The sequence below is a fragment of the Phyllostomus discolor genome, chromosome 12, assembly GCF_004126475.2.
Source record: "Phyllostomus discolor isolate MPI-MPIP mPhyDis1 chromosome 12, mPhyDis1.pri.v3, whole genome shotgun sequence".
In the NCBI taxonomy this organism is placed as follows: Eukaryota; Metazoa; Chordata; class Mammalia; order Chiroptera; family Phyllostomidae; genus Phyllostomus; species Phyllostomus discolor.
In genome coordinates, this window is record NC_040914.2 from 15981150 (window position 1) to 16008155 (window position 27006).

Genomic DNA, 27006 nt, shown 5'->3' on the forward strand with positions numbered 1-27006 from the left:
CCCTCCCTTCTGTACTCTAAAAATAAATAGATAAAATCTTGAAACTATACCTGAGAAAGAGGTGTGGGGAAAAGGGAGGAACATATACAGGATTTTGGGTGTTGAACTAAGCTGCTTTGTTTTTATATATATAGTTTATGTTTTATATTTCCTGAGAAGGGAAGTGAGGGAGAAAGAGGAGAGAAACATTGATTGGTTGTCTCTCACACACCTCCAACCAGGGACCAGACCCACAACCCAGGCATGTGCCCTGACCAGGAATAGAATTCACAACCTTTCCATTTGCGGGATGATGGCCAACCAACTGAGGCACACCAGTCAGTTTTTATCTCATCACAGATGAAGCTTTTAAGGCCAGTACACTTTGGATACCACCTTGTACTTCTCAGATACTTACACAGTTTTCAGGTTTACTTCCTTGGATGGTTTACTCAAATTTGTGTGTGTTGACTGGAGGTAGGGGACAGTTCCCCACAATTTTTTTCTTAGATCTTACCTTCCAGGGAGTGGATATATAGGATCCATGGTGTCACATGTTTTGTGTCACTCAGTGTTGTCATTAGCAGCCACCAGGGTGGCCTGCCAGAACTCAGGCAAAAATGAAAAGTGTGCCTTTTATTGTACAGAAAAAAATGTCATGGACTTTTTGGCCATCTCAGTATATCTGTGATACAGGCATATGTGCCGTGTGAGGTAAAGTAAGATTTAGCTGTAAAGGATTTTCATTTATTGAGTAATTTGATTTGTTTGGTAGTATTTTTCCAGCATAATCAATAAAATATAAAATAATTTAATTAAAAATGTAAGAACCCCCCAAATTTCTCATTTTTATTACGTCACTCCTGATCCAACCTCTCTGAGCTCCTTTTCTTCTCCTCTCTGGCAGCATACTCTTCTTTATGTTCCTCAGGCACAGAGTGCATGCCCATCACACGATCTTTGTGCTGACCAGCCCTCCAGGTCCTCCCCCACTGGCTCCTTTTCATCACTCAGGGCACAGCTTATGTGTCGACCCCACGGACACCTTCCTCAACCTTTATCTGTCTTCCCCCAGCACTATCAGCCAGTTTTATTTTCTTCTTAGCACTTCTCACTTCCTGGTAGTTGTTTATGCTGTCTCCTTTAGAATGTAAATTCCATGTGGGTAGGGCAGTTTGTCTTATTCACAATTTTATTATTATAAAGGCAAGCAGAATCATTCTGTATCAATGTTGGTGGGATGTCCCAGGGAACAGAGAGTGGGAAGCACTAGGAACCCAAGACAAAATAGCTGGTGGTGGTGGTGGTCAGGGAGGGTGAAGGGTGGGAGGCAGGTAATAGACTGACCCCTACTCGCCAGTGGTAGCATCAAAGTATGTGCGCATGGACCCCCAGACAGGGTTTCTCCTGCTTAAGAACCACTTGAAGAATGCAGAGTGAACTGTCTCCCTGGGAGTGGAATGGAGATAGAGAACCTAGGTCCAAATCTCTCCTTTTATTAATATATTGATTTTAAGAGAGAGACACAAAGAGGGGAGTGGGGAGAGAGAGACGGAGGGAGGAAGAGGCATCGATTTGTTGTTCCACTCATTTGTACATTCATTGGTTGACTCCCTTCTGTGCCCTGACCTGGGATGAAAGTGCGATGTTGGTATATGGGGACTACACTCTGACCAACGAAGCTACCCAGCCAGGACCAAAACCCCTCTTCTCGGACAAGCACACTCACATCTGTTTCCTACCCCAACGGGAAGCATGTCTGAGTCAGGAGGGAGAGATAGCCCTGCAAAGCCAGCTAAGCAGATTTTCTTCTCCAAAGGGACGCTGTCAGTGTCCTTGTGGAAAAGTACAAGTTTGTCCACAGATCCTGAAACAAATAACTTAAGTGATCTCTTAGGGAACTTCCTTTCTTCTAGTACCTTCAGGACTAATGCAAGATCTTCATAAGCATATGGGGATCATGCTTAGATTCTACAAATAAAGTAGCTACTTAGATATATGCCATGCAGCATTTCAATGTGAGAGAGTATTGACAAACCAAAACAAATAAGGCAATTTCCAACCCCTATTAGAAGCCAGACAAATTTACTTTAGGGGAATAGTATGGAATTTTCCCATTACCGATACATAAACTTGCTACCAGCACCCAAGTTTCTCAAAGCTCTTTGCTTCTACTCCACTTGAATTTCTACAGATCCCACTTCAAGGAGAATGGGTGACACAGCATGTCACAAGAATGGACATGTGTCCTTGTTGCTAGGAGATGAAACCACCCTGGAGGCCCTTGTACTACCTTATCTCTCCCAGACACCGTTGGGAAGCGTAGAAGTGAGACATCTAGAAGCTCCTAGAGGAAGCCCAGCTAAGCTTTGCTCACACAGCTTGGAGAATATTCACACAGATGATGACTTTTCAAGTGTTTACATGTACCATGCTCATAACAGCATTTGAACTTTATGAGCCTTCAAGGTGTTTCAATGCTGTCCTCCTCTGCAGAAAGGATGGTAAGAAAACCCTTCTGGAGGGTAAGGGCACAACATACATCAAGAACTTTAAACATAATCCCACTTTCAGTAATTTAATAAACAGAAGTCCCATGAGCCCTGGCCCGGTAGCTAAGTGATTAGAGTGTTGTCCTGCTACACCAAGGTTATGAGTTTGATCCCTGATCAGGGCACATACAGGAATCAATCAATGAATGCATCAGTAAGTGGAACAACTAGTTGATGTTTTTTTCTCTCCCTCCCTCTCAATCTAAAAATCAATAAAATAAATTGTTTTAACTTTTATTTATTTATTCATTTATTTATTTATTTTTAGAGGGAAGGGAGGGAGAAAGAGAGAGAGAAACATCAATGTGCGGTTGCTGGGGGTCATGGCCTGCAACCCAGGTGTGTATCCTGACTGGGAATTGAACCTGCGACACTTTGGTTTGCAGCCCGTGCTCAATTCACTGAGCTATGCCAGCCAGGGCTTAAATTAAATTTTTAAAAAATTTATTTTTTTCCTTGCTCAAAGAAATTTTTTTAATTTTTATTTTTTAAATTTTATTTTAATCATTGTTCAAATACAGTTTTCTCCTTTTTTCCAATCATATTTTATTGATTACGCTATTACAGTTGTCCCATTACCCCCCTTCATTCCCCTCTACCCTGCACACCCTCTCCCACCCACATTCCCCTGCTTTAGTTCATGTCCATGTGTCATAAGTTCTTTCACTTCTACACTTCCCATACTACTTTTGCCCTCCGCCTGTCTATTTTCCACCTACCATCTATGCTACTTATTCTCCATACCTTTTCCCCCTCTCTCCTCCTCCCACTCCCCTGTTGCTAACCCTCCATGTGATCTCCATTTCTGTTGTTCTGTTCCTGTTCTAGTTGTTTGCTTAGTTTTTGTTTTAGGTGTGGTTGTTAATAATTGTGAGTTTGCTGTCATTTTCCTATACATGTTTTTTATCTTCTTTTTCTTAGATAAGTCCCTTTAATGTTTCATAAAATAAGGGCTTGGTGATGATGAACTCCTTTAACTTGACCTTATCCGAGAAGCACTTTATCTGCCCTTCCATTCTAAATGAAAGCTTTGCTGGATAAAGCAATCTGGGATGTGGGTCTTTGCCTTTCATGACTTGGAATACTTCTTTCCAGCCCCTTCTTGCCTGTAAGATCTGTTTTGAGAAATCATCTGACAGTCTGATGGGAACTCCTTTGTAGGTTACTGTCTCCTTGTCTCTTGCTGCTTCTAGAATTCTCTCCTTCATTTTTACCTTGGCCAATGTAATTATTATGTGCTTTGGTGTGTTTTTTTCTTGGGTCCAACTTCTTTGGGACTCTCTGAGCTTCCTGGACTTCCTGGAAGTCTATTTCCTTTGCCAGATTGGGGAAGTTCTCCATTATTTGTTCAAATAAGTTTTCTACGTGTTTTCCTCTTCTCCTTCTGGTACCCCATAATTCAGATGTTAGATCGTTTCAAGATGTCCTGGAGGTCCCTAAGCCTCTCCTCATTTTTTTTGAATTCTTATTTCTTCATTCTTTTCTGATTGTATGTTTTTTTCTTCCTTCTGGTCCACTCCATTGATGTGAGACCCAGCTTTCTTTCCATCACTGTTGTTTCCCTGTGCATTTTTCTTCATTTCACTTACTGTAGCCTTCATTTTTTCATCTAATTTGTGACCAAATTCAACCAATTCTGTGAACTCCTGATCACCAGTGCTTTGAACTGGGTATCTGATAGGTTGGCTATCTCTCGGTCGCTTAAATGATGGGTTCTGGGGCTTTCATTTCTGTTTGAGCCATCTTTTTGTTTCCCCCTCTTTGGTCTGGTCGCACCTGTAACGTATGAAGGGTGGAGCCTTAGGTGTTCACCAGGGTGGGGCACCCCAGTCGCTGGGTTGTGACGTTGTATGTGGGGTGGGGTCTGAGGCGGGACAATGGCGCTTTCTCCGTTCTCCGTCAGACCTCAGTCCCTTCCACCACTTCCCCTAAGCGAACTGGGCCCCTCTGGTGCCAATTTCCGTGTGGGTGGGCTTGTGCATGCAGTGGGACTATTCAAGGACCTCTCCTGTGAGGCTAGGAGTCTCTCCCTGCACCTCAACCCCCCACTGGTGTTTTCAATCAGTGTCCTGAGGCTCTGTTTCCCAGTGCTCTGATCCTGGGTTGTGCGCAGTGGCTTGCTTCACAATCGCCACCTTGCTGGGTCTGTCAGCTGCCACTTGTGTGCTCAGAGTCCACCCGCTGTGGTCTTGCATGCCCCAGATGCCTTATGCCCCGGTCCCCACACTCTCTGCTCTCTGTGCTACAACCTGCCCCCTGTGCTCAGCTGCCCGACTCCACCCCTCCTACAGGTCTGGATGAACGTGTCTCTTTTAACTCCTTGGTTGTCCGACTTCCATACAGTTCAATTTTCTGTCAGTTCTGGTTGTTGTTCTGTTTCTAAATTGTTGTCCCTATCTTGGTTGTGTGAGGAGGCACAGTGTGTCTACCTATGCCTCCATCTTGGCCGGAAGTGTTTGGTAGTATTAATAATGATCACTGTAAATGATTTTTGAGAAAGTGAAACATTATTGGAACCCTAGCTGAGTATACCAGATAACACATTAATCAGTATCCTTCCACATATTATTTCTATGCATATCATATCTTTAGGTATACATACTTCTATTACTTGGGTCATAACAGGAAGTTGCTAACCTAGTTTTCTCATGAGTGACACTTATCATTCTAGATATGTATCATTTTTTAAAAAATTAAATTTATTTGAGGTGACATTGGTTATTAACATGTTTCAAATGTATAATACTTTGTATATTGCATTGTGTGCTTTTCTTCCAAAGTTTAGTCTCCTCCTGTCATCATATATTTGGCTCCCTTTACCCTCTTCAACCCACCCCCACTCTCCTTCCCCTCTTATTCCACCATACTGCTGTCAATGAGGTCGTTTTGTTTGATCATGTGTTGCTTTGTTTTAGACCCCACATGAGTAAAATTGTATGGTTCTTGCCCTTTTTCATCTAACTTCTTCCACTTGGCAAGATATCCTCAAGATTCATCCATGTTACTGCAAATGGAAATATTTTATCCTTGTGGCTTAGTATTCCATTGTATATATGCACCACATTTTTATCCATTCATCCGTCAGAGAATACTGAGGTTATTTCCATGTGTTGAGCACTGTTAATAATACTGTAAGGAACATAGTGGCAATACATCTTTCCAAATAACTGTTTTTAAATTTTTCTGGTAGATACCAAACTAAGGATTGCTGGGTCAATGCTAACTCTGTTCTTAATTTTTTGAGGACCCTCCATACTGTTTTTCCATACTGGCTGTACCAGTTTTCATTCTCACCAGCAGTGTATGAGGATTCCTTTTTATCCACAATATCTCCAACCCTTATTTCTTTTCTTATTGATCATAGCCACCCTAATAGGTATGAAGTCGTCTCTCATTTTGGTTTTTATTTGCATTTCCCTAACAGTGAATTTGAGCATCTTTTCATACCTGTCAACCTTGGGGAAGTGTCTGTTTCAGTCCCCTGCCCATTTTTAATGGAATTTTTTGTTATTGTTATATGAGTTCTTTATATACTTTGGATATTAGCCCATTTTTGGAGCTCTTGTTTGCAAATAATCTTCTGCCATTCAGTTGGTTGCCTTTGTTATGTTGGTTTCTTTTGCCGTCCCGTGCCTTTTAATTTGATATAGTCCCATTCATTTATATTTGCTTTTACTTCCCTTGCCTTTAGGGGTCAAATTCATAAAATCCTCTCTAAGACCAAGGTCTGTAAGTTTTTCATGCCTTCTGTTTAGGTTTTGACCCATTTAGAGTTAATTTTTGTGTGGGTGTCAGGTAGTACTTCAGTTTCATTCTTTTATATGTAGTTTTATAATTTTCCTGGCATCGTTTATTATGTTTTGCTCAGTTTCTCCCCTTTGTTCTGTTAGTAGTTACTTTATATACTTTATATGTTTTGGTGCTCCCAGATTGGGTGCATATATTAATAAGCCTTATGTCTTCCTGATGCATTGTCCCATTTATTTTTTGTTTTATTTATAAGCCTTAACCAATGTTCTAGTCATTGATTCCAGAGATTGGGGGAGGGAGAAACATCAGTGTGAGAGAAACATCAATCTGTTGCCTCTTGTACATGCCCTGACCAGGGACTGAACCCGCAGCCCTTCAGTTCATGGGAAGATGCTCCAATCAACTGAGACACACCAGCCAGGGTATATTGTCCCATTTATCTATCATTACAAAATGTCCTCCTCTTGTTACCTTTTTTTATCTTGAAATCTGTTTTATCTAATAGAAGTATGGCTACACTTGCTTGCTTTTGTCTAGATTCTATTTGTAATATCATTTTCCACTCTGTTGCTGAATCTGTGTTCGTTACTGCAGCTGAGATGTGACTCCTGAATACAGTGAATAGTTGTCTTTTTATCCATCCATTGCACTGAGCCTTTTTAATTGATGAGTTCGGTCCATTTATAGTTAGGGTGATTATTAATATATGAAGATCTATAGCCACTTTTAAAAAGATTTTATTTCTTATTAGAGAAGGGGAGGAAGAGGGAGAGAAACATAAGCATGAGAGAGAAACATCAGTTGGTTGGTTCTTGCATGTACCCCAACCCAGATGGGGACTGAATCCACCAACCTAGGCATGTGCCCTGACTGGGAATCAAACCAGTGACCTTGCGCTTTGCAAAAGGACACCCAACCCACTGAGCCACACAGGTTAGGAATCCTACAGTCATTTTTTCTTTCGTTTTCTGGTAGCTCTGTCTCATCCCCTCACCCCCCGCCACTTTTTTAAAAAGAGATTTTATTTATTTTTTGAAAGAGGGGAAGGGAGGGAGAGAAACACTGATTTGCTGTTTCACTAATTTTTGCATTCATTGGTTGATCTTTGTACATGCCATACTGGGGATTGAAACTGCAAACTCGGTGTATCTAGTTGATGCTCTATCCAACTGAGCTACCCAGCCAGGGCCTGGTCTGTTCTATTTTCTAAGCTTCCTAGTTCATTCTTCATCTTTTTATTGAATTCTTCAGTGCTAGGATTTTTTTTTAATACTTTCAATCTCTTTGGTGAAGCATGCCTTTTGTTCATTGACTTTTGAGTTAATTGAACTGCCTTTTATACCCTGTTGAGTGTTTTCAGAACTGAAATCAATTCTCTGTCATATAAATCACATACTTCCATTTCTTTACATTTATTTTCTGGAGATGTTACATTTTCCTTCCTTTGTTACCTTGGTTATTTATTGTGCTTGAATTATTTCTCTGCCTGGACAGTTGTGGGAATGAAAATTTCTTCATGTATTTGACACTTCATTGTATAGCAGGTTGATATGCAGAAATCTTTGTTTTCTTGTAGGTGGTGCTGAAACACAAGCTTTTGTGTTCTTTATTGCACTGCTGGGGTTTCCAGGATCTCTGGGGTACACCCCATCTTCCCTGAGGAAGTGGTGTGTCCCTTTTGCAAGCCAGTCACCTCAGTCTCAGGGCACAACTCCTGTGGATTGAAGTGGTGGGCTATGGGTCTCCTGTGTGTTCCCAGTATCACCTTCCTGGAAGGCAAAAGCCACTGACAAAGCTACTGAGTTTACCTGGCTGCCTCTACACTGCATCTTTGATGGGTGGGGGAGGGATTGTCTTGGGAAGTGAGATCACACATCCACAGCTCTGTCATCATAGGGGACTTGGCCACAATGGGTACAGCCCACTTAGATGGAAAGTTGTTTTCAGCATTCTCTCTGTACCCAACAAGCCAGGGTGCGGTGATAGGGTGGGTGGGTTCCCAAATCTGTGAAATCCTTGTCTGGTACTGGTGGGCTGTAGAATGCTGCAGTCCTCTGCACTGCTTTCCTGACCCCAACCCTGGACCTAGCCACAATGTGTGTGATGCCCAGGTCCAGTTGTTGGTCTCTGCCCCTGTGGTTTTCCCAGTGGGGCTTCTACTCCATCCTTAAATGTCATGGCGTCCATTGTGGTCTGCAGCAAGTGCTAGACTAGGCACAGCTTCTGTCCTTAGCCTTTGCGTCCCCACCCCTGCCATATTCACTGTTGCCTCAGTATGTCCTACCTCAATGTGTGGCTCTCTCAGACATGTTTGTATTGATTGAGCAGAGAATCCTTTGCTGAATTATACAGCTTTCCAATATGGTGTAATGTTAAGAAGACGCCCTGAGGTCTTCTCAGGCCACCATTACTCTCCATTAAATCACATTTTTTCGTGCCTGTATATTTGAACGCATTTATTCAAATATTTCATAGATACCTATTTCCTTTTCTTAAAAATTCAATACAAACATCTTTTTGTATGATTTGTCTCACTTTATCTACACTCTCCTAAGCTAGGATTGCTAGGTCAAAGGGTGTTTTGATACATACTGACCAGCTAATGTTGTTCACTTCTCCAAAGAGGTGTTGAACACAGAATGCTATGAAAATGACAATCTAAATGGTTACATTTAATGAATTTCAATCAATCAAGTTTCTTGTCCTGCTTCCTGCCCCCTTATTTTAGCAAGAATAATGAGGGTGGAATGTGACAAAATTAATGTCTTTGAAGTCTGCAAAGCCCCCTAACTAAAGAGGTCTGAATGGAAGAAAGACCGTGCATAGACAAGGTACTCTGACCTCAGCTTGCAGAAAATAATGAGAAGAAACCAATTATTAACAATTCAAGTTTACTAAAATTTTTTGTCATTAGTAACTACTTTTAACATTTTCAAAGTGTTATGGTAAAACTGTACCTTAATGAATTAGGGTTCAAAATTTCCAATTATATAAATTCACCATAATTAGATGGGAGAAAAACACAGTACTTTTCAGTCTATAAAATACAAACTAATAATTAAATAGTACACTTTTCACACAGATAAGACACTGAGCAATGAAATGAGGCTGAATGGGGGATGGGAGCCATTCAGAAGTCTTGTTGAAATTAGTTTGTGTTATTGTGGATGGCAGCATTATATTATTCTTTTTGAGTATGCTGTGATGAATTTATAGTAGGGAACTGACTAGATTTTCACACATTTATCCTGACTATAGTGATTTTCTTCACTTTGTTGAGTAATTGCTGGTCACCTAGTACATGCCAAGCAGTTCTACAAGGTAGAGAAACAGTGGTGAAAAACACCCCACACATGTGGAGGTTATGTTTTAGTTTACATCAATTTCATCTGTCCATCATACTTTTGTTAGAATCCTGTATATAATCTTCATTTATAAGCCCTCTCTTCTCCATAGACTCCAATGAAATACAAGATTCTGTTGTGTTCATCTTTAGAACTGGGACATTCAAAACTGCTTTAACCACTTACCACATTTATAAAACCAGTTTTCTCTTATGTGTGAAACCTGACGTTTACAAAGGATCATCTCCCAACTGAGTTCTTAAAACATTTCATAGAGCTGCTTTCCTGGCACAGTCCCTCGAAGCTTCTGAGTTCTGAAGGAGCTTTCCACAGCTACCAGCAGAGACCTTCTAATGGACAGAGAGATGACATCTAACCAAAGGCTATCACACACTTCTATAGATTCCCTCCAGCGTGGATTCTCTGATGATATACAAGATGTGATCTCTGGCTGAAGCCCTTGCAACAAACATCACATATGTAAGGTCTCTCTCCCGTGTGGACCCTCTGATGTGTGTGAAAATGTGATGCCTGACTGAAGCCCTTCCCGCACTGCTGACACATATAGGGTTTCTCCCCTGTGTGGACCCTCTGATGAGCACTGAGCCCAGCACTCCAGCTGAATTCTTTCCCACACTCCTCACATTTAAATGGTTTCTCTCCGGTGTGAATGATCTGATGGACTTGAAGATTTGACCTTTGACTGAAGGCCTTACCACAGGTATCACATTTATATGGTTTCTCTCCAGTGTGGACTCTCTGATGGGCTTGAAGATGTGAACTCTGACTGAATCGCTTCTGACACGCATCACATTTGAATGGCTTCTCCCCAGTGTGGACACTCTGATGAGCTTGAAGATTTGAGGCCTGACTGAAACCTTTCCCACACTCTTCACATTTATATGGCTTCTCTCCTGTATGGACTCTCTGATGATTGTGAAGATTCAAGCTCCAGTTGAAGCGCTTCCCACACACCTCACATTTGTAGGGTTTTTCTCCAGTGTGGACTCTTTGATGGGCTTGAAAATATGAACTCTGACTAAAGCCTTTACCACACACATTGCATCGAAACGGTTTCTCTCCTGTGTGAACCCTCTGATGGCTTTGGAAACTTGAGGCTGAGCTAAAGCCTTTACCACACTCTTCACATTTATATGGTTTCTCTCCTGTGTGGACTCGTTGATGACTATGGAGATTAAAGCTCAAACTGAAGCACTTCCCACACTCCTCACATTTGTATGGTTTCTCTTCAGTGTGCACTCTCTGATGGGTATGGAGATTTGAACTACAACTGAAACGTTTACCACAATCTGCACATTTATAGGGTTTCTCTCCAGTGTGGATTCTCTCATGGGCCTGAAGGTGTGATCTCTGAGTGAAGCCCTTTCCACAGATCTCGCATTTATAAGGTTTCTCTCCAGTGTGAACTCTGCAATGAATGTTCAGATCCGTGCTACGACTGAAGCCCTTCCCACAACTTTCACATCTATAAGGCTTCTCTCCTGTGTGAATAGGCAAGTGAGCATAAAGGTGGGAGGTCTGATTAAAGCTCTTACCACATTCTAGGCACGAATACGGTTTCTCCCCTGTGTGAACTCTCTGATGAGTTTGCAGGTTTGAGCTCTGACTAAAACCCTTTCCACACTCATGACACCAATAGCGTTTTTTCCCTGTGTGAATGTGTTGTTGAACTGGAATGGCTGAGTTGAACCTGGTATCCTGATGTGTAGTATGTGGAAGGGACTTCTTTCCCAAGTGTTCTTGCTGATGGACCTCAAGACTGGAGCAGTCACTGAATGCTTTTTCACATTGATTACACTGGTAGGTTTTCTGTCCTGTGTGGAATACACTGAACTGGACAAGAGGGGACACCTTTGCAGTGTCCTTATCACAATCTTTCTTACTGTGAGCGTGATCTCTCTTGTGTGCTGTATCATCATCTGGGGGGTGAGAATTATAACTGAAGATGTTAGCCTGTGGAACAAATACACAGAACTTGTTTTTCATTAGCATCTGCTTACAACTTCCCTGATAATTCTGTGTCTCATTCAGATATGTTTTATTCCAAGAATTCTGAGCTCTCCTTGTTGGAAATCCTTGATTTTCATTAATAATGGAATGATTCTCTGTAAGAGTCATTACACAGCTGTCTTCCACATTAGCCTGCATGGATATTCCCATTCCCACCTGACAGGGGGAACTAGGTTGTTTGGGGAACATCTTTTCTTCAATATGTATCATGGAATCTTGACTTTTTGTTAATTTACTCACAACATGTCTCTTGATTTGCCAGCATGAATACCCTCCCAATGAAAGGCACCTTACTCCTGCTTCATGAAGAATCTCCAGCTCATTTTCATACCTGTCTCCTGAAAGAATTAGGGACAGAGAGTGACATTAGCAAGAATGTAGGCCAGGAGTCCCCAAGTCTTTGTTGCACCAGTGAAACAGTAAAAAAAAAAACAAACCCAAAAAGCAAAAGACAAAACACTAGAGATTAGCAAAAATAAGTATGAGAGTTCTGAAAAACAGTCAAAAGACATACAGCAACCTACAGCAATCAAGAGAATATGCAAATGTGAGAAAGCCACATTTAAAAAGGTATGAAATTTGGGGACCATCTCAGATTGAGGGGACAAAGTCTTCTCAGGATTCTTCTAAGCGCATGTCTTGCCTGGGGCTGTGTGAGTGCTTTTTCTCATTCCCCTCCATACACAACTACTTTTAAATGCCTTGCCAGTTTTACTTATGGCATGGTATGGTCTAAAGGATGCAGAAGTTCACCTCTCAATTCCCTACCTCAAACTGCATACAGCAGAGCAGACTTTCTTTGCAATTCTCTAACCTGTTTTGGAGATGCCAGGGAGCTAGTCTCCACTTTACCTGACTCACACAAAATGGAAAAAAGCAATGGAAAACAATAGTAGACACTGTTCATGGAAGCTAATGCAGGAATTATAGACATGCAGAGGCCTAGAAAAGAAACTAGGTGTGAAGGAACGCACTAGAACATCTAAGTCCAAGAGAAGCTCAAGCAGCACTTTTTGGAAGATAGAGAAACTTAAAAGCATCTGTGTGAGAGGGAACTGAAAAGGCATACACAGAACGAGGAAAGTCAATAGCTCAGAAAATGACTTCGGAAGAGCTTATCTCTGGGCAGATTCCAGGGCTCAGAACACACCCTGACATTAGGGTTCCCCAGAAAAGAGCCAATCAGCAAAGACTGGTAGAAGTAGCTGTTTTCTTAAATGCTCAATTTTCTTTCTTTTTTGTTTTTTTTTAATCCAAAGAAATTACTGCACTAGGTAATTTACATTAACTTTTCTTTAGATTTTTTTTTTTTTATTTTGAGAGAGAGAGGAAGGAAGGGACAAAGAGAGGGTTTGGTTGTCTCCTGCACGTCCCCAACCCAAACCTAGACCACAACCCAGGCATGTTCCCTGGCTGGGAATCAAACCTGTGACCTTTCAGTTTACAAGGCAGCACTCAGTCCACTGAGCCACACCAACCAGGGCTCAAACGCTTAATTTTCAACAGTAAAAGCATAAAAAAAAGGGAAAATATGGCCTATTCACAGGAAAAAAGTAAAGTGGCTGAAACAACTATTCATGAAGAAACAGGTACCACAGAATTAGACAAAGACTTTAAAACAACTGTCTTACATATGCTAAAAGAGCTAAAAGAGAAACAACTGTAGGGAAGATGACAGAGCAGGAAGTTCCAGCCCTTGTTCCCACATAGAACACCTAATAACCAACAACCTATGGGGGAAAATCGCTTTGAGAACTTTAAACACCAGTTAAGAAACTGAAACACCAAGAGAACCAAAAAAATCTGAATTCAAAACTGTCCAAAATTTCCTAGGTTTTCCATTTGCCTCACCCTCACAGGCACAGTGTGGGAGATAAAGGTTGGCAGGAGGCTGCCCCATTCCTGGTTCCTCCCTCAGGCTGGCAAGGAAGGAATAGAACTTGCTTCTGTGTTCTCGCTGGTCTGGATGCTGCCTATGGGACTGGTTTCTGTCTCTTGACAGAGCACTGATGGGATCCTTGGCATAGTTTTGATACCAGGTTTGACATCAAACTATAGGAAGTTTGCAGATCCATGGAAAAGAAATCACAGGTGTAGGACTATAATAGAAACCTAAAGCCCTGGAAAAATGCAGGAGTGGGACTGTCAGGGAAACCAACATGTTCAAAAGTAGCCATATATTTGGGGGAGTTGGAATAACAGAACACATAGTCCTGGGAAGATACACCTCAGAAAGGGCTTGAAAGGACCCTGTGTCTCCATGTCAAGCTGACTAGTGAAGGTCTTCCTCTACACAAAGCCAGTCCATAGAGAGAGGTGACTGTCTTTTCAAATACTTAATTTTCAACATCAAAAACCAACAGGCATAAAAAGAGAAAGGAAACATAACCCATTCAGAGGACAAAAATAAATCTTCAAAAACCAACCTGAAAGAAATAAGACACTTAACTTGTAAAAGATTTTAGAAATAACATGTTCAACGGGCTACAGGAGAATGCTGACAAACAACTAAACTCAGGAAAACATCACAGGAACAAAAGTTACCAAGAAATGGTAAAAAAAAAAATTATTAAAATTCTGAAGCTGAAAAATACAGTAACAGAATTGAAAACTTTGCTGGAATAGTTCAACAGTATACTAGAACAGGCAGAATAATCAGTGAACTTGAAGTAATGTTATTTAAAATGACCAATTTTCAAGAGGAAAAAAAGAATGAAGAAATGTGAACAGGGCTTAAGGGGATTATGGGACATCATCAAGAGCATCAAGGTATGAACTATGGGAGTCCCAGAGGAAAAGAAAGAGAGCAAGGGACAGGAAACTAATTTGAAGAAATACTGGCTGAAACTTTCAAAATTGGGAAAACATTTAGTGATAAAAGAAACTTGAAAAACTTCAACAGAATAAATCCCAGAGGACCCACATCAAAATAGATTATGCAATTGTCCAAAGGCAAATACAAAAACAGAATCTTGAAAACATCAAGAGAAAATCAACTTGTCATATACAAGGGATCCTCAGTAAGGTTACCAGAAGTAACCTTCTCAATACAGACCTTGCAGGCCAGAAAGCAGTGAGATGAGAGAAATAGTCAACTGAGCATATTTACAGCAAAACTCTCTCTCAAAATGTGAAATTGATACATGACACTCCAAGGTAAAACCTGAAGGAGTTCATTGCCATTAGACTTGACCTAGAAGAAATGCTAAAGGGAATCCTGTCATTTGAAATGAAAGGACATTAGACAGTAACTGAAAAACTTGTTAGGGAAGTCAGTCATAATGTTATAGATGAGGAGAGGGTCCAAAGGGAAGTTTTTGAGCTTGTTTGGGGCAGTGTGCATTCTTCCCACTGTGCCACACTTAATTTATAATAAGATCCTGTCTAGTTTTACCAACTAATTATAATTTTATCTTTCCCTAGTTCAGGATCATCATGAAACTAAAGTCTACACATGTTGACCTAAAACTGTAAAAAGTTCTTTGCTACAGGCAAGTATATAGAGAAATATAAAGCTTATATTATTGTATTTTTTAAATTTTTTTAAATTCTCACCTGAGGATTTCTTTTTACTGAATTTAGAGGGGAAGATGGGGAAAGGAAGAGAGAGACAGAAACATCAATATGACAGAAACATCGATCAGTTGCCTCCTATACACACTCCAACCAGGGATCAAACCCTCAAACCTGCCATGTGCCTCTGTTCAGCTAACATGATCACCAGTGGTGAAAGCTTTCCTTCTAACATCAGAACAAGATAAGAATGCCTGCCATTGTCAGTTCTATTTAACACAGTACTAGAATTGCTAGCCATAGAAATCAGGCAAGAAAACAAAATAAAGACATCCATCCAAGTTGGAAAGGAAAAGTAAAATTGTATCTGTTAATAGATGGCATGGTATTACTTATAGAAAACCTTAAAGATAATGCAGATACACAGATACACAAAAACCACAACCAACAAGCAAATTCAAAAACAAAATCCCTGATTCAAATTTGAGCAAAAGGTAACAGCAGAATTCTTTGTGAAATGTATGACTGTCTGACCACTAAGCTGTACACTTCAAACTAATACAAAATACTATTGAGTGTAAATTTTCAATGAAAAATAAAAGTTAAAAAAATGATATATACAAATGACCAATAGGCACGTGAAAAGATTTCAGCATCACTAATCATTACAGAAATGCAAAACAAAACAGTAAGATACCATTTCACACCCATTAGGATGGCCTTTTTTTAAATTAATTTTAGAGAAGAAGAGAGAAAGAAAAACACTAATTTGTTGTTCCACTTATATGCATTCATTGGTTGATTCTTGTACATTCCCTGACTGGGGATCAAACCTGTGATCTTGGTGTATCAAGACAATGCTCTAATCAACTGAGCAACTTGGCCAGGGCTCTGGTGGCTATTATTTAAAAAAAAAAAAAAAAAAAGGAAAAAAACCCAGGTACTGGTGAGGACACAGCAAATTGGAACCCTTATGCATTGCTGGTGGGAATGTAAGTGGCACTCCTAGTGTGGAAAATGGTATGGGGGTTCCTCAAAAATAAAAAATAGCCCTGGCTGGCCATGACTGGTGTGGCTCACTTGGTTGGGCACTGTTCCACAAAGTGAAAGGTCACCAAGGTTGAGGATTTGATCTCTGGTCAGGGCACATACAAGCAGCAACCAGTGAATGCATAAATGAGTAGAACAACAAATCAATATCTATCTGTCTCTCTCTCTCCCTCTCCACCTTCCTCTCTCTAAAATCAATAAAATTTTTAGCCCTGGCTGGTGTAGCTCAGTGAATTGAGCGCAGGCTGCAAACCAAAGGGTCGCCAGTTCGATTCCCAGTCAGGCCACATGCCTGGGTTGCAGGCCAGGTCACCAGTTCAGGGTGTGTGAGAGGCAACCACACATTGATATTTTTGTCCTTCTCTTCCCCCTCTCTAAAAATGAATAAATTTAAAAAATCTTTAAAATCAGTAAAATTTTTAAAAACATTTTTAAAAAGGATGTGGAGGGGAGAGGACAGTACTTTAAATAGAACGCTCACAGGACTTGGATGACATGACATCTGAGCAGAGATATGAATAAAAGCATGTTTGAAGGTTTATAGGAAAGCATTCCATCCAGAGAAAAGATTCTGATGCAGAAACATAATCATCCTATATTAGATCAGACGAGACTGGGCGCGTTCAGGGTGGTATGGCCACAGACATAATCATTCTACATTAGAAATAGGTAAGGCTGGCAGCATCGAAAGGAGGGAAATGACAGGAGAAAGACGCAGAATAGTAAAGCCTGGGGAACGAGCAAATACTGCAGGGCCTTCCAGGCCCCTTAAATACTTTGGGGTTTTTCTTTTTGAGTGAAATGGGAAGTCAGTGGACGGCATGATGTGACAGATGTTGCCTGCAGGTCTCTGGGGTTGCTGTGTGGAGAGCAGATCCCCCAGAACAGAGAATGATGGGCTGTTACCTTCAGGGACTCCCGCTGCAGAGCTCTCTGTGGAATGTCTGCCTCTTTGAGTTTGGATCTCCGTCATCCAAAGCTTTTCCTCTCTCTCCAACTGGGATATCACATCAGGTTTACAGGACTGATGCCCTGTGAAAAGACAAGATTAAAGTGAAACATTAAAGGTAAAAAATACTATAAAATTTGGGTTCCAATCCCAAGATATAAGGCTCTGCCCCTCCCCGAAAGCAGTGCTTGTCAAACATTTTGATGCAACTTACTAAATCGACTTCATGACCCATCAATAGAACATGACCCACAAGTTTAAAAAAAGATATATTAAATAAGGAGCCAGGTACAGCCAAGCCCAACTGTTCATTTACAGTTAATTTATAAGTCAAATGTTTACCTTGGAACAAAGACTAGAAACGTCTTGTCTCTACTTGCAAACACACTGGAAAACTCTGGTCTCTAAGGGGTCCTGAAGCCTTGAAGTAGTGGGCAGAGGTCAGGGATGCTACCAAACACCCTAAAACGCACAGAACAGTCTCCACAACATACAATTATCTGGCCCAAAATGTCAACAGTGCCAAGATGAAGAAACCCTGGGCAAGGGGCCGAAGCCATGTTACGGAGGGTGCCTGTCCTCACCCACTAAAACCAGGTTCCGGAAGTTCTCCAGGGTCACATCTCGGTACAGCTTCCTCTGGACTGAGTCCAGCAGCCCCAGCTCCTCCTCTGTGAAGACCACAGCCACGTCCATGAACGTCACTGCCTCCTACAACACCAAACACAGGCAACTTGAACCTCACAACTAGGCGGAGGACAGCACTGAGAGGGTGGAGATAGGCAGGAAGCTGTCTTAGACTTTAATGGGCTTGAACAGCTCCTCTTGGTAGAGTTTGTCCTCTTCCCCTTCTACAGTCACACCAAAACAGAGGAAAAGGAAGGAATCAAGAGAAATATTTAAAAAATCTGTGGCCCTGGATGGTGTGACTCAGTGGATTGAGTGCCAGCCAGTGAACCAAAGGGTCACCAGTTCAATTCCTAGTCAGGGCACATGCCTGGGTTGTAGGCCAGGTCATGTCCCCAGTAGGGGGCACACAAGAGGCAACCACACTGATGTTTCTCTCCCTCTCTTTCTCCCTCTCCTCCCCTCTCATGCATCAGTAAGATTTCTCCTGAGAATACTAAGCCTTCTTGCGTATATAAACTCCTAGCCGCACCCCCTCCCACTCTTGTTTCCTATTTGTCTCATAACTTTGTACATGGCATTCTTCTTTATGGAAATTAAAATTATGTATCTAAAGACTGCTCATCCTCCCCTAACCAGTGTGGCTCAGGTGGTTGGGCATCATTCTGCAGGGCAAAGGGTCACTGGTTTGGTTCCTGGTCAGGGGACATTCCTGGGTTGAGGGTTCACTCCCAGGGCGGGGTGCATGTGAAAGACAATCAATTGATGTTTCGCTCCATCTCTTTCTGTCTTCCTTCCCCTTTCTCTAAAAGTGAATAAATAAAGTCTGTTTAAAAAAAAAAAGAACTTTGCTCATCTCTGTATTTCATTTGGCTGGAGTCCTGAGCATTTATGGTGCTCTGAACAACTAGTTGACTCATGTGGCACAGAGTTGGACACTAAGAAAACTGCCCCAGAGGAGGGGCAGTGTTAATTTGGGAGTCCATGATCCACCAGACAAGCCAGGTATACACACAGTGTGACCCTCAGTGCAATAGTCACATTTCTTCTGTGTCTCTCCATTTACCCTAAATGGACATCCAAAATTCCTGGCCCAGGTAACTGAACCATTAGTGTGTAAAAAATAATATAAACAGGCCCGCTTCAAATAAAATTGGAGCTACCATCCCAAAGGAACTGCCTTGCAAGTTTTACTCCACAAACCTCTGGAATGTAACTGGGCAAAATAACCTCTGGGCTGGGCCTAATGCAGCACGGGAGCCCAAACTGTGGTTTGCAAAGCTAACAGGAAAGCAGACATGGTGACCGACAATTAATGACATTATTTAGGATGAGCATCACCATGTTAGCTTATCTGCACCTGTAGAAATTCCATCCTTGGCTTAATAACACCCAAGGAAATGTTTCCTTTCTACTCATGTAATTACCCCCTTGTCTCTGTCTCCTAATAGTAATACTGTTATGGTTTCTTCCTGAATCTCTGCTTCCCCAGTAGCTCCTTCTTTTGGATCAAATGAAAGTCTGTTGCCTCTCACTTTGGCCTTTTATCTTTAGGTTAACAAGTGTCAGCAGCTGGGGACGGAGCAGACTTCAGTAGGTATCTGGAAGTTTACAAATCTGTTCATGTTAAAATGCGAACAATAGCCCCGGCTGGCGTAGCTCAGTGGATTGAGCGCGGGCTGGGAACCAAAGTGTCCCAGGTTCGATTCCCAGCTAGGGTACATTCCTGGGTTGCAGGCCATAACCCCCAGCAACCGCACATTGATGTTTCTCTCTCTCTCTCTCTCTCTCTCTGTCTCCCTCCCTTCCCTCTCTAAAAATAAATAATAAAAAAAAGTCATTCTTGTCTATAGTAACAGTGTTTAAAAAAAAAATGCGAACAAGACCATCTATATCCTCACACAGCGGTTCCATGCAATAAAGGCCAGGCAAGTCCCAGGCACTCCTAGACCAGGGATGTGCTTCTGTAAAATACACTAGCATGTCAATGAATAAAACAGATACTTAACAATGATATATACATGGTTTAACTTAGAATTAAAGACAGAGTCTCGTTCTTGTTTGAAAACAACTAAAATGCTTTTCTCTGAGTTCAGTTATCAGCTGGACCCCATTACAAGCAGCCATACTTTACACACTCTCTCCACAAAATGTAAGGCTCCATGCCACAGAAAACTAAATCCCTAGAACTTTGAAGAGAGAAAAAAATGGGAGAATTCTCAGAACTCCTGTTTGGGAAGAGTTATATGTAGAAAAACTATCATTGTAAACATCTTTAAAATGGTAAAATTCATAAACTACATAAAAAGGGGGGAAATATTAGGTGTACTATGGAAAATGATGTGGCCAAAGTCATAGGTGATATAAAATTAACCTTTAAACACCCAAAATGGCTAAGCTGTGATTACAAATAAATGCATGTAAATGCAAATGAAAATGAATATGGGAAAATAAACAGCAAATTTGTAAACATATTTATAAAGTGAGAGTTCTTTTGAATTTTTAAAAAATATGCATTGCCCTGGCTGGTGTGGCTCACTGGATTGAGCACTGGCCTGAGAACCAGAATTTCTGGTTCAATTCCCAGTCAGGGCACATGCCTGGGTTATCGGCCAGGTTCCCAGTAGGGGGCATATGAGAGGCAACCAAACATTGATGTTTCTTTCCCTCTCTTTCTCCGTCCCTTCCCTTCTGTCTAAAAATAAGTAAAATAATTTTTTAAATACCTATTAATTTTCACACTATTATTTGGAAATAAGCAAAAAGCAAGGTCCTGGCATAACAATATTTCAGGTGCATTTGGTTCCCTTCTACCCTTCCCAAGCAGGAGAAATATGTATCCAAACTTTGTGGAATGAGATGTCATTTTAAGAAACAGAAAGGCATACCCCCAACTTACCCGGAACTTGGTCATTTTTCTCCTCTTCGTTTCCAGGAAAGGCAGAGTTCTGGATGCAGAACTGGGAAGGGAAAGCCATCATGAGAGAGAGGCTAGGGATGCTGCTAGGCTACTTGGCACTTCATGGGGGGACAAAGGTGCCCCTTTCTCTAGGCAGAAGCAGTGGCAACAAAGCTGAGTGAGAACAGGGACTGGACCCCAGCTTCCTCTGCGCCCACAGCCAGCTGCCACTGTTCATGAACATTCCTTAAAACAGCCCTAACCTGAGTGCCTCTTGTAGCTTCCAGAGTATTCTGGAGCCTGGGTATTAGAGGAAATGAGACGCAAGCAAGCAGGCAGGCAGGCAGGCAGGCAGTATAACCTTAATGGACCCAAAATGCCTGGGTTCAAATTCTGCCATTTCTACTTATTACTTTCTACTCCTCAGCGATGTAAACCTTGAGCAAGTCATTCATCTCTCTGCACCTCATTCCAGTCACCTGGAAAGGGGATAATAATAATGCCGGTGTTCCCTACATCCTGCAGGTAAAGGCAAGCAGTAGTCTAGGATTCCTAAAACTGCTCTTGCAAATGCGATTTCCAGAAAAATCACTCTTTTAAGAAACCCAGAATTCAGAGATGATCTGTCCTGTGAGTTACCGTTAGAAAAATCTAATTTTGACTGGTTATCTCACAGATAAAATTCCCCCTGTTGGTAAATTTGCACAAATCTTTTCCCCTCCTAACAGGTGTAATTCATTGCAAATGTTATTAAGCTGAAAAAGTCTCAACAAAGTTTCTTCTCCCATATACAAGAAGGTAAATAATGGCTAATAAAAACCTAAGCTTAAGAAATCCCGTTGCAGTTAAATCAACAAGAGCGGCTTATTATACAGTATCGCACACTTATTAAGGCCTCACTATACGGGCAGTTAGGTACTCTGCAAAGCCGAGATCACGACTGTTTCTGGGTCTGGAAAAATCCACAGATGACTTTCTCCAGAACCCAGGCTGAAGTTCACTCTCCTCCCACAAATAAGAAGCTCGAAAGAGTCCAGGTGCAGAAACAGCCCCACATTAGGCAGGATCAGTGAGTTCCCACCTCACCCAGGCTGGCACGAGCTTCCAAGTAGCACGGCTCCTCTCTGAGCCTTACAAGGGAATTTATGGTGAACGGCCAACACTTCACAATGCACTAGGCACTATTTTTAAGTTGCTTATACACAGCCTCACTTAATTCCCACAAGAATACCACTGGGAAGGACTAACCCTTTTTTGAATGAGGAAACTGAGGCAAGGACAGATCAAAGAACTCGCCCGATATTTGACAGCGAGAAAGAGGCAGAGATGTCTGGGGTGTCCTGCAGAGAGGCCGGGGGAGCGGCGAGCGCCGGAGACCCTCGAACTGCACCTACCACGCAAGCCCACCCCAGATTGGGAAGGCTCAGCCGAGCGGATGCTCACCGCCGTCATCTCCATGTCTGCCCTCTGCCGCTGCCCGCTGGCCGCGGCTTCCCTTGCTCAGAAGGAAGGACCTAGTCACCGCTCACTCCACGCCGAGGAAAACAAGGTTCACAGAGATCGCCGGGGCGCGGGGTTAACTCACCTCACTGTGCGACTTGTCAACCCCGACCTCGCCTTCCGGGAGCGGAAGTGCCTCAGGCTACATACGATTTCTGGACTACACTTCCCAGAATCCCCAGGGGAGCGCCCCTTACTTCGCGCACTCCTGTACTTCATTTCCCAGAATGCAGCTCGCAGGACTGGCTACTCACCTGCTGGCCAGTGAGCGTTTTTGGTGGAGGATTTGGTTTCAGTCCATTATCTGGCGCTGTTAACTGTCGTGTTCGTTTTTTGCTTCATTCATTTCTTAAAGCTTATGTGAAAATAATTGCGGGCTTTTGAAACTGTGGCCGTATAAGAGAGAAGAGCGAAGCCTGAACTATGAAAATAATGTTAAAACCAAATGTTTTAGGGAAAGCAAAGAATAGGGTAAATATTGGAAACGTATAAGTAAGTGACTTAATTTGACCTGCCTCAACGGAACAAAAGGAACACTGGATCTCAAACTTGTTTCAAATGCCCGCTCCTCAAATATCACCAACACGCCTGTTGGTAAAATAAAAACAGAGATTATTGCTTTTTGCGGTAAGGGAGAACAGCGCCTGCACAAAGCTTTGACACCAGGACAAGAAAGTGTAAGAGCCTGGAAGGCAAGGTTGCAAGTTATTGAGAATTGTAAATTTGGTTTAAGGCGTCTTTCATTGCCAGGGACTTGATTAGAATTGCGTAACAGCAGTAGTGCTTTGTCGAGGATTCCCACTGAACAATAAGGATTTTTGTAGACAAGGAATCGTTCTTTCTTTCTTTTTTTTTTAAGAGAAACATTGATGGGTTGCCTAACGTCCTCTATGGGGACCTGCCCAGCAACCTAGGCCTGTGCCCCAACTGGAAATTGAACCTGCGACCTTTTGCTTTGCGACCTTTTGCTTTGCAGCCTTTTGCTTTGCGGGAGGATGACCAACTCACTGAGCCACACCAGTCAGGGCTAGGTAAGGAATCTTTAGGTGTGAACTGTTGATACTTTCTTTGGAAGAGTTGATGGTTGTTTGTGGACCTTCCGTAATAAACAATCTAGCTCTGCTTGGGCAGGAATCACCTGGAATAGTAAAGACATGCTAATGACAGTTGAATACCTAGGTTGATAGGACAAAAAAAGATCCTGCGAAGGGAGGTAAGTAGGTAGGAATTCTCAGTCTTCGGTGTCCAAGCTCTGCAACTCAGAAGAGAAGGAAAGGAGAAAGGAATAAACAGAATTCCTTTGCCTCCTGTAATCCACAAGGCACTTAGGATTTCTTCACACTGTTTTGGGGAATTAAATTCTTCATTCCAATATGCTAAGATTTTCCAAATTGGCAATACAAACAGTGATGAATTTCAAGTTCAAGAGAAAAGTTCAAGTTCAAGAAAAGTTCAAGAGAAATATCTTGAACTTTTTAAAAAATATTAGTTGTTATGGCAAACAAAATGAGCTCCGTTGCAGGTATTTAAGAAAACAGCCCTGGCTGGTATGCCTCGGTGGATTGAGTGCCAGCTTGCAAACCAAAGGGTCACCAGCTCAGTTCCCAGTCAGGGCACATGCCTGGGTTGTGGGCCAGGTCTCCAGTAGGGAGTGCATGAGAGGCATCCACACATTGATGTTTCTCTCCCTCTCTTTCTCCCCGCCTTCCCCTCTCTCAAAAAGTAAATAATAAATAAAATCTTTTTAGAAAAACATTTCTTCTCAGGGTAGCAATGGTGGGCAGACTAAGCCAATTTTCCATAAAAAGGCTAAAGGCTCAGAAGATTGTGCTGAGGCTAGAATGTGTTGAGCCTACTTGTAGATCTAATAGGATGCTGGCTATTAAGAGATGCAAGCATTCTTTTTTTTTTTTTTTTTTTAATCTCACCAGTGAGCCCTGGCTGGCATAGCTCAGTGGATTGAGCTTGGGCTGCGAACCAAAGTGTCGCAGGTTCAATTCCCACTCAGGGTACATGCATGGGTTGCAGGCCATGACCCCCGGCAACCACACATTGATGTTTCTCTCTCTCTCTATCTCCCTCCCTTCCCTCTCTGAAAATAAATAAATAAAATCTTTAAAAAAAAATCTCACCAGTGGACATTTTTTCACTGCCTTTAGAGAGAGAGGAAGGGAGAATCCTCTACAGGTCTGTACCAGGGATTGTATGCACCTGGATCCGGAATCATAATCTGCAACCTAGGTATGTCCCTGACCAGGAATCCAACCCTCAACCCTTTGGTTATTGGATGATGCTTCAACCAACTGAGCCACACTGGCCAGGCTAAGAGATGTATGCATTTTGAACTGGAAGAAGATAAGAAAAAGGGCCAAATAATCCAATTCTAAGCTTCATATTTTTTTATTATGTAACAAAATCTTGAGGATAAAAAAATCTTTTCTTTCAAAACCATGATACCTTTACCACACCAAATAAAATAATTATCAATAAATTTTTTAAATACTTTCCAATACTACCCCTGGTCAGGTAGCTCAATTGCTGTGTTGTCTCGATGGACAAAGGTTGTGAGTTCGATTACCAGTCAGTGCACGTACAAGAAGCAACCAATAAATGGATAAATAAGTGGAACAACAAGTCTCTCTCTATCTCTTGCATTTCCTCACTCTAAAATAAGTACATAAAAAACCTCTCACAACTGGTTTGTTCAAATCAATGTACAGAGTCTATTCATTTTATTTATCCACTCAGGTGCATTTATTCTTGAATACTATGCCTTCATTCTTTTTCTGTCCTTTGACCTATTGAGGAGTCAGGTCAGTCGTTGTAATATCCCACATTCTGGATTTCTCCCACTCTGGTTTTGTCATTAAGTAATTTTTATTCCATGTGTTTCCTGTAAAGTAAAATTTAAATCTAAAGGCCTGATTATTTTGAGAAAAAAAAAGTGTTATTTCATAGGTGGTACAGAAAATATCTGTACAACAACCAACTGACACCAATTCAAATCTTGGGCAAAGCATGACTGAATAGAAGAAAAAAGAAACACCAAAAAATAGTAAATATATGAAAAATAGTGGTGTTAAATGAAAAAAAAAAAAACATTTTGAGGAATCGTTACTGTTGGAAGTTAGCTAGATATTAATAAAGGAGGAAGCAGAGAGAATTGGACATTGTTGAGCCCAATGGACTGGGAATCATAAGCCTGCTTGCTTAGCCAGGAAACTACAACTTCATACAACCCAGGGAATATCAGCATTGTTCCTCCAAGGGGATTAACACCCCTCCTTTCCCCACTCCACTACTAGATTGTTTTGGGGGCAGGGAGGCTGGTGGAGGTGCTTGACCTTAGAGAGAGGCTGGTGGAGGTGCTTGACCTTAGAGACCTGTCAGTCCAACCTGAGAAAGTGACCATTTGCTAGGACGTGGACCCATCAGAATCCCTCAAGAGCTTGGGAAGTTGACTGGTTATTATGAAGATGCACCTGGATCTTCCCAAGCCAAAGGTAATATAACCAACTTAACAAAGAAGCTCTCTCCTGCTCAGTGAAATGCACTTGCCTCCTGCACTCTTGCACTCTTGCCACCGCAAGAGTCTCTCTCTCTTGCCCAGGAACACACACATCCACGATGGTCGAGGAGCTGTGTGGGCCTGCAGAAGACCTAACAAGCTCCAAAGAACCGGAGCTTATTTTTTAATTTTTTATATATACATTTAAATATATTTTATTAATTATACTATTACAGTTGTCTTATTTTTTTCTCCCCTTTATTTCCATCTTCCCTTTTCCCCAGCCCCCACCCACCAGCATTCCAGTTCCGGGACCATAGTTCATATTCATGGGTCATACATGTAAGTCCTTTGGCTTCTCCATTTCCCATACTATTTTGTACCTACCATTTATGCTTCTTTTTCCCTGTATCTTTTCCCCCATTCCCTCCTCTCCCCACCCACCGATTATCCTTCATGTGATCTCCATTTCTGTGATTCTGTTCCTGTTCTAGTTGTTTGCTTAGTTTGTTTTTGTTTTTCTTATGTTCAGTTGTTGATAGTTGTGAGTTTGTTGTCATTGTACTGTTCATATTTTTTATTTTCTATTTCTTAGGTAAGTTCCTTTAACAGTTCATATAATAAGGATTTGGTGATGATGAACTCCTTTAATTTGACCTTATCTGGGAAGCACTTTTTCTGCCTTTCCATTCTAAATGATAGCTTTGCTGGAAAGAGCAATCTTGGATACAGGTCCTTGCCTTTCATGATCTGGAATACTTCTTTCCAGCCCCTTCTTGCCTGCAAAGTTTTATTGAGAAATCAACTGATAGCCTTATGGGAACTCCTTTGTAGGTAACTGTCTCCTCTTCTCTTGCTGTTTTTGAGATTCTCTCCTTATCCTTAAAAATCTTGGGCAATGTAATTATGATGTGCCTTTGTGTGTGCTTTCTTGGGTCCAACTTCTTTGGGACTCTGAGCTTCCTAGACTTCTTGGAAGTCTATATCCTTTGTCAGATTGGAGAAATTCTCCTTCATTATGCTTTCAAGTAGTTTCTTGGTCTTCCTCTTCTCTTTATGGCACCCCTATGATTCAGATGTTGTAAGGTTTAAAGTTGTCCTGGAAATTCCTAAGCCTCTTCTCATTTTTTTGAATTCTTGTTTCTTCATTCTGTTCAGGTTGAATGTTTATTTCTTCCTTCTGTTCCAAATCATTGATGTGAGTCCTGGTTTCCTTCCCTTCACTGTTGGTTTCCTGTATATTTTCTTTTCTTTTACTTTGCATAGCCTTCACTTTTTCCTCTATTTTGCAACTATACTCAACC

General features: G+C 41.6%; 1 protein-coding gene across 7 annotated transcripts; it reads right to left on the reverse strand.

Moving 5' to 3' along the window:
- Window positions 1-7540: 7540 nt before the first annotated feature.
- On the reverse strand, window positions 7541-22428 carry LOC118497709 (zinc finger protein 235-like). Of its 7 annotated transcripts, XM_036013045.1 has the most exons (6): window positions 22280-22428; window positions 20695-20755; window positions 17753-17879; window positions 17511-17589; window positions 17126-17251; window positions 11844-11994 (listed from the first exon to the last, which is right to left on the reverse strand). In XM_036013045.1, the coding sequence occupies exons 1-4, from the start codon at window positions 22411-22413 to the stop codon at window positions 17573-17575; spliced, it is 339 nt and encodes a 112-aa protein (XP_035868938.1). In that variant the 5' UTR covers window positions 22414-22428; the 3' UTR covers window positions 11844-11994; window positions 17126-17251; window positions 17511-17572. The 7 variants fall into 7 exon arrangements, with proteins under 7 accessions (XP_035868934.1, XP_035868935.1, XP_035868933.1 ...); XM_036013041.1 differs by lacking the exon at window positions 17511-17589 and having other exon boundaries at window positions 7541-11994; window positions 20695-20841; window positions 22280-22298; XM_036013042.1 differs by lacking the exons at window positions 17511-17589; window positions 22280-22428 and adding an exon at window positions 22138-22273 and having other exon boundaries at window positions 7541-11994.
- Window positions 22429-27006: the final 4578 nt, after the last annotated feature.